This window comes from Homalodisca vitripennis, unplaced genomic scaffold (assembly GCF_021130785.1).
Source record: "Homalodisca vitripennis isolate AUS2020 unplaced genomic scaffold, UT_GWSS_2.1 ScUCBcl_313;HRSCAF=2038, whole genome shotgun sequence".
Classification (NCBI taxonomy): Eukaryota; Metazoa; Arthropoda; class Insecta; order Hemiptera; family Cicadellidae; genus Homalodisca; species Homalodisca vitripennis.
In genome coordinates this window covers 353,597-362,262 of record NW_025776583.1, presented here as the reverse complement: position 1 = coordinate 362,262, position 8,666 = coordinate 353,597, and the positions used below count along the sequence as shown (strand labels likewise).

The following is an 8,666-nucleotide window of genomic DNA, read 5'->3' as shown; positions in this document are numbered from 1 at the left end:
CGTTATCGTGCAAAAAAACTATACCGGAAGTCAGCATACCACGGCGTTTGTTCTGTATAGCCCGTCGTAATGTTTTTTAGTGTTTCACAGTACACGTCTTGATTAATGGTCGTCCCACGTTCCATGAAATTCAACCAACAACACCCCTTTGGCATCCCAAAACACCGTTGCCATCAGTTTTCTGGCAGAAAAATCTTGCCGGGCTTTTTTTGGTTTTGGTAGGCGAATCTGAATGTGCCAACATCTTTGATTGTTCTTTTGTCTCAGGGTTTACGTACTTAATCCAGGTTTCGTCACCGGTCACGATTCTGTTTAACAATGGTTCTCCTTCGTCCGCATAAACGTGACAGAAAGTCTAATGCAGAGGCCATTCTTTGAGTTTTGTGGTGGTCGGTAAGAATTTTGGGCACCCATCGTGCACATAACTTACGGTAACCCAATCTTGCTGTCACTAATCTCGTACAAAAGAGTCTTAGAAATCTGTGGAAAATCAGTAGACCAACTCCGCCATTGTGAAACGTCGATTTTCACGAACTTTTGCATCAACTGTCTGAACGAGTTCGTCAGTCACCAAGGATTGGTCTACCACTCCTCTCTTCATCATGAACGTTTTTCTCGTCCACTTTTAAATAAACGTACCCATTCACGGACAACTCCTTCACTCATAACTTGTGGTCCGTACACGGCACAAAGCTCACGATGAATAGCATGCTGCAGAGTATCCTTTGGCTGTAAAAAACCGTATAACAGCACGCACTTCACATTTGGCGGTATTTTCTATTGCAGCACACATTTCAAACTGCCACAAAAAACTAAACTAGCGCAGGTACGATGTTCACTCGACTACTGCTTGATGCCGACTGACCTGCTTAGTGCGTGAATGCACAGATGGCGCGCTTACTCCCCTCCACTACCGCACTGTGACCAAACCGGAGGTTACTTTCTGAACAGCCCTCGTATTTATATCACTTATTGTTTAGATATCACATGTTAGTATACAACAGTTTATGCTTACAAGTTGATATCTTTAGTTTACATCTATGATTAATGTAAAACAAAGAAATAAAATTCTGTTGTGTATCATATGATATATTGATCTTATTCATTGTTTACTTGTCATATGTATGTATATAGTAGTATATGCTCATAAGTAGATATCTATGTTCTACTAATATGATTAATAGACAATAGACAACATACTTTATTCATTATCATTGAGACAAGAATGGTGTCATTAAGCAAAATACAATTTTTTTTTAAGTTGAGATAAATCACGGTGGTTTGAGAGATGTGGTTAGGCAGTTAGTTCTCCAGTTCAGGAATTCCTCTATTGTATAAAAAGGCCGGTCAAGAAGCCAGTCGATCAGTTTTCGTTGGAGTTGTTGCTGTTCCGTGGTGTTCTTGAACTCTTGTGGCAGGATGTTAAGAAATTTTGCACCAGCATAGGTGGGTTGTTTTTCGTAGAGAGTCAGACGATGGGTGGGAAGTATGTAGTCATGTGCGGATCTTGTGTTGAGGGTGTGAACGTCATTTCCTCTTGTCAGACGTTGTTGACTTGCATATGCAACTACTTCTAAGATGTACAGGGCTATTGAGGTTAGTATTCTTAGCTGTTTAAAAGCACCTCTACACGATTCTAGAGGTCCTGTTCCCATTAGTATACGGATTGCTTTTTTCTGAAGCACTAGTACCCTTTGGGTATTAAATTTAGAGGAGTTGCCCCAGACAGTTATTGCGTACCTCAGGTGACTCGAAAAGAGCATAGTATGCACATTTTACTATTTCTGGGCTAGCAACTTGTTTTAAGCGCCTCAGAACATATAAAACTGTGCTAAGTTTCCCACATAGTTGGTTGATATGGTCACTCCAAGAAAGAGATTCGTCAATTAATATTCCTAGGTAGGCCTACTTTACGTTGTCCTAGGAATATTACGGCGTCCGGCAATTCCAGCACTTCTTCTTTCTTCCTTCCCATTATTAGTCGCTGAGTCTTTGTTTGATTCAATACCAGGTCGTTTGCTTGACAGTATTCTATTGCCATATTTATGGCAATGTATGTGTCTATTTCCAAGGTCGTAGGTTGTTTATTTTGTAGCAGGAGTGTCGTGTCATCTGCATACATGACATGAAGCAATACCTTTTTAAGTAAATAGTAGTAAATTGTAGGTTCTAGGACAGAATGTTATCTCTCTGCGGGGGGTCCTTATCAGTGATAACCTCTGACCTTTTCCGCATTCCTATGATAAACACGCGCTAGATAACCCCGACCCCAATTAAAAATCAATTAGATAAGGCTTATCAAAGATAACCTTCGACTTTTTCCGGTTTGTCACGCGTCAGATAACCTTGAGCTCAATTAAAAAGCATTTTGATACGTCTTATCGGAGATTAGCACGTGCCACTATTGTTTACGTTTCGTATCGCGGTCTACTGACCTCAGGTTCACGGACGTTACTGACGTCAGTGATGTTATTGTTTACACTTGTCAACAAGAAGAAAATTTTGTGTGAGATGCTAGGGTACGATTATTTAATGTTATAATAGAAAAACTGGAGAAATTCGACCTGTTCAGAGTGGATTCGTATCGTCTACCAAGTGGACTTTCGGAGATTCTAAATGGTACAAGGCTTAAACATTTCAAACCACTTCACGTAATAGCAGTGAACCGACTCAGAACTCTCAAGTTTCATCTAGTGAGGAAAATACTCGCGTTGTGATTCAATATCATTATTATTATTATGAACGCGTGGGTAACGATCCGTTTGTATAAAAAACAAAGAGTTTGTGGATACTCGATTCATGAACATTGATGATATCACTTTTAATGAACTGAGATATTGTCAGTACCCAAATTTAATATACTAGACATTGAGTTTGAACTGAAAGCAACGACAGTTAACGATCATGTGCCTCCTAATCCTCTAGATGAGGGGTATAAAAATGTGTGCGTAAAAACTTTAAATATGAATGTACCAAACAGCAATTACAAGCGTGAACGGTATCTCGTTAAAGATTTTTCAGAATTTACTGTTTTTGTTGTGCAATTCGATTGTGTTCGTAGTTAGGCTATGACTCATTGTCGATAATAATGTGCTTATTAATCATATTTAGTTGTTATAAATGGAAAACTTCACAATGGTATTTATTATTATAATTTGCTCCATCATGGTGATATTAAGTGCAACATAAGCACTCTTCCTTCATGTTGTTTGTGTTGTTTATAGTCAACATAATTTTACATCTCAACATTGGATTAACACATAGAGTGCGGCGCGGTCACCGGTTACCGCCAAATACCCTCGCTAGAGTGCGCGGCGGTCACCGGCGACCGCGCGCACCGCTCTCTGTTTGTAGTTTCAGTGTGGTTCAGCCACTCGTTTGAGCTGGGTGAAACTACGTCGCTTCTCAGTTAGACATCGGGTCGTGTCAGTGGACGTATTAGTTTCGGTTTCGGGCGTAGTGCGGTGCGGTCATCGGCGACCGCCGTTTCTTTTCTTTTTCTCTTTGAAATAGTGAAGTGTTGAGTGCTTAGTGAGTGTAAATATAGTTCTTAGAATTGTTTACTTCATTGAAAATGGATCTTCCTGGAACTTCGACACAAAGTGGTGCACACTGTGCCGACGACAGTGACGATGAAGTGCCTCTCGCAAACCAAAATGTGGATCCTATTCAGAATTTAGTGGATGGTGATTCTGATGATCTGTCAAGTGAATCCTCTGATGTGTCTTATAGTTCCGATGATGACCTAGACATTGGCACAGCCCCCCCTGTATGGGCTTTGACAACTTCCGGATTGAGACCCATTACTTTTGTCCGCCTGTCTGGACTTCTAGTACCTTGTCCTGGCCAAGGTAAACCAATAGATTATTTTAGGCTCTTGCTTGATGACATTTTCTTAGAAAACGTAATCAAGTTTTCAAATGCCTATGCCTTTGAAGTGTTCAAAAAACCAGATCTGACACCAAATTCCCGAATAAACAAATGGAAAGACATTACAATGGACGAGTTATTGCACTTTATCGGACTTCTCTTGCACACTGGAACAATTCGACTAAATCGTCTCCAGGACTATTGGAAGACTGATAAGCTGTTTAGTTTACAAGTTTTCCGCCATGTGATGTCAAGGGATAGATTTTTGAATATTCTACGATGTTTGTATTTTCACAATCCTAACCACCAGGAAGAAACTAGTATGGATAAAATCAAATTTGTTGTTGGTCATTTTAATAACAAAATGAATGACATTTACTATCCACAAAAAGAACTTTCTTTAGATGAGGCGATGATTCTTTGGCGAGGCCGTCTACATTTTCGCCAGTACATAAAAGGAAAGCGCCATAAGTATGGTGTGAAGTTGTACTCACTGACAGAACACTCTGGACTGATTCTAAAATTTCACGTATATGGTGGCTCATCAGATTTGGAAGTAGGGGGGAAAGGTCACACAGAGAAGGTTGTTTTGTATTTGTTACAGGAAAAATTAAATAATGGCCACTCCATTTTCATGGATAACTTTTACAATAGTTACTTGCTGGCCTCAAAACTCCTTGCACGGAATACCTATTGCACCGGGACTTTGCGCCTCGATAGGAAAAATGTCCCAAATGACATACAGAGTGCTAAACTCAAAAGAGGTGAAACAGTGGCACGATATGGGAACAGCGTAATGATCGGTAAGTGGCGTGACAAACGTGTTGTGACCTATATAAGCACCGAATTTGAAAATGAAATGGTGGACTTTATTACCAAACATAAAACTACTTTGAAAAAGCCACTTCCCATCATACAGTATAACGCGTACATGAGTGGTGTGGATAGGGCTGACCAGTTACTGTCTTATTATCCCTGTGAAAGAAAGACAATGCGCTGGTATAAGAAAATCTTCATCCACATCCTACAAATGATGCTTCTAAATGCACACAACCTACACAACAAATACCAGCGAAAAATAAACTTCTATAAGTTCAGACTTGAAGTCATTCGATCACTTTTGCCACCTCTGGACGTTGCTGTTGAGAGCCCCGGTCAAAAACGAGCGCGACTTGGGATGCATCAAATTCAAAAAATTGAAGGCCGAACTGCAGCGAACAGAATTCAAAGAAAAACTGTCGAATCTGTTGTCAGACCACACGCAATAAGAAAACACCTTGGTTCTGTGCAACTTGTCCAGATAAGCCTGGCCTGTGCTTCGGCGCTTGCTTCGAAAAGTATCATGAATAAAAAACTAAACCTGTGTAAATAGTGTAAATAAGTAAAACTTTTAGTTGAATAAATACTGAAGACAATATAGGTTAGATTATTGTACATACTACGGACAGTTTCAAACATAGTGTTGGAGTTATACTCGGTGTGTAGCGGTCGGGACGATGCTGTGACGCTGGCGCAATACATAGTGGCGTACGTGGGATGCGGCGCGGTCACCGTTGACAGTGATTTTCAAAATTGAAAAAACCTCCAAAAAACTGACGGGAGCCCGATTTCAACCACCATTCCTTCATAACACCACCAAAACGTAAGTTTATATGCAATAATATTTTTTCAGTTATCTGGTAAGTTTTTAAATATTTTTACCGCAGTCAATGTGTTAATGGGAGCACACATATAGCTCACGCAATACCAAACAAAACAAAAATAAATTTATACTATTCGCCACAATCATCTGATCAACCGTTACTAAGCTTGAATTATTTAAATATTACACATGAGAAAAGTGGTGAATTTCATAAAGATGAACCCACTGGAGCAACACTTTCGTTTGAAGATGACAGTGAATACGATTTAAATGATTTATATGGTGGAGAAGGAATGAACTCCTCTGAAGAGATCCTAACATCAGAAGACAATTACACTTATTACAATTCGAATTCGGAAAATAGTTGTTGTCAACAATTTGATGAATGTTTAGAAATTAATGAATCTTTTAAAAAAGACATTGAAGACTATATTACGAGGATACAACAGTTAAATGGTGTAATTATAAGGTTGAACGCGACGATACATGTATTAGAGCATGATGCTGAAGTAAGGAATAGAGATTTGTATGAATTAAAATCCGGAAGATCAAGATGTAAATACTATCGAAAGAGAAATATGAATAGATATCATCGCAACGGTTGAACATGAAACTATGCATTATATCTTATCAGAAACCTTTGAACCACATATTACGACGTAATTTTAAAATATAGATATTTATATCGTGTTTTGTATTTCTTGCATATCATTCTGTGACCTGGCTCTGAATTGAACGGATAAAAATGGAGTTTATTATAGATTTTCAAGGTTTTAAAAATGTTTCCAACGAGTTTATAGTGAAAGAACTAGCTCTTATATCTACAGATGCACAAGTATATGAACTTCATCTGTTTCAACCGCCATGTGATTTTGATGAACTTCCTCATAAACTTCAAAAACAAGTAATTTGGTTAGAAAGAAAATATCATGGACTGTTTTGGGGATCAGGTTGTAGAGAATACAATGAACTGAAGGATATATTTAAAAATTTGAATTTAAATGGTAACGTTTACGTGAAAGGAAATGAAAAACAGAAGTTTATCACTAATTTACTATCAGATTTTGATGTAAATGTTGTGAATTTAGAAGATCTCGGTTGTCCGTGTTTAGCAACTTTAAGATCTTATTTCTTCCAGCCATCCTTGATGAAAGAATGTAATTTCAATCATACCTTTCACAACTGTGCTTATGTTAATGTTCATGTTTTGTGAAATTGGTTGAAAAACCAAAAATTGGTGGAGGAAAGAGTTGAAAAAGTAAATTTGGCTATTAAAGAGTGTTACTATAAAGGATACAAGAACATGACAGTGGAACTAGTCAAGTGTCTTCCAAAAGAGTTTATTGTAAACCATTCTGAGGACGTGGAAAACGTGTATGATAAGCTTCCGGATAAAATGAAATATGATGTGGATATTTTATTAAGTATGAAGTGTACGGAACATTATCCAGATAATACAAATACTCCGAAGAGAAGGCATTGCAATTATTGTGTAACCAAGAAGGTTGCATCATCATCTGTACAAAGTTCATAGATAAATGAACTCTATTGTGAAATAATTGACAGTATTGGCTTGTCGGTCTTATTGTAAACAATGATGACAGAAAACAGCTACGATGAGTGCTGCAGAATGTTCAATTTCAGTAAAAAGAATTTAATAACGTCAGGATTTTACCGATCAAAATGTTTTGAATATATTGTTTGCTGTGGATGCGGGTGGCAGTCAGATAACTCAAGGGGGGTCGGCATGTCCTATCTTCCCTATGTAAAATACCATATCTTTAGGTACACATATCTCAATAACTAATAAAGATATCCAGTTAATTCTTTTTTTGTTGTGTTCCCCACACCTTAATCTTTAATTAGAGCGATTGGTTTTTATTTCTCAAAATGTTTTCCCAAAAAAATCTTTTTTTTAATTAGTCATTAAATATTTGCGGATGTTATTTGTATATTTTTTTAATGACAAATTTAAAAATAGGAATATCATAAAACCCATCGCTTAAAACAAAGATATAAGTGTGGGGAACACAACAAAAAAAGAATTAACTGGATATCTTTAGTAGTTTTTGATATATGTGTACCTAAATGTAAAAAAATCTACTTTTCGGAAAACGCCAAAAAACCAACTTTATTATGAAAAACGGAAAAAACCTACCTTAGTGCATGCCTGCTCCATAGGAAGGGTTGTCAGGGTCTTCCATATCTTCATAAACATCTTCTAACCTCTTATTGGCAATGCTGAGCTGTTTACGGCACCGTTTTTCAATTTCTTGCATAGCTTTATCCGATTTTTTTATCCGCACCTCGTCAAGCTCCTTCATGACACGGATGCAGTTTGACCCAGGATTGATTCCAAGTTTGTGTAAAATTTTACACTTTATAATATTACCACGGTTGTAAGTAGCTATTGCTTCACACACTCCTAGTTCCAAGGTATTCTTCATTACAAATACTGCTTTAGGAACCCGAGACCAGATGACACTGTTCAGGGATTCGCTAGGATTCTGCGTGCCCCCGTGCAGACACTTACGCAGCAGATGCTCTTGAGAGAGATCCCTGAAAATAGGCTTTATTTCATCCATAACAATTGGAGGCAGATGGGTGTGGTCCTTATGATTGTATGGTTTTTCCTCAGCTATAGCTTTCTTGAATTTGCACCATGTATCAGGTCCATTGGGGCATAGTGCATGAGCAGGTTCAGCGTTAGATGAAACAAGATGAAAGTAAGTCGCCCAGACTGCTGCTTTCATTTTCTGCAAACTATCTGTATTCCTCATAATTGCCAGACCATAATATGTCTGTATTTCATCTATAACAGAGTTAGTCAAGCGACCACGGCCTCCTATCTTTTTACCATCGGAAAGATCTTTTTTCCCTATTTTAGTCTTTAGAGTTCGGAGCCTGGTGCCCATACGTTTTCTAACATGAGCTATACACTCTAACTTTTCTGTTACATACTCTGGGCCATAAGGGGCTTCCTTTTGAATGGTTGGGAATGCAGCACTGTCGCCGTCACCTAAGTAATATCTGTATTTGATACCCCTAGTAGCCTCTGATTTCCTGAACATGTCAACAACACCGGCCACCTCCATTCCACCACTTGTCCCGGCATAGTTAGCAGCACAATTACCTTCATGTTGTTGATTTAGTC

General features: G+C 38.2%; 1 protein-coding gene across 1 annotated transcript; it reads left to right on the top strand.

Moving 5' to 3' along the window:
- Positions 1-1,733: 1,733 nt before the first annotated feature.
- On the top strand, positions 1,734-7,444 carry LOC124370729 (piggyBac transposable element-derived protein 4-like). Its single transcript, XM_046829030.1, has one exon. The coding sequence runs from the start codon at positions 3,575-3,577 to the stop codon at positions 5,240-5,242; it is 1,668 nt and encodes a 555-aa protein (XP_046684986.1). The 5' UTR covers positions 1,734-3,574; the 3' UTR covers positions 5,243-7,444.
- The last annotated feature ends 1,222 nt before the right edge of the window (positions 7,445-8,666 follow it).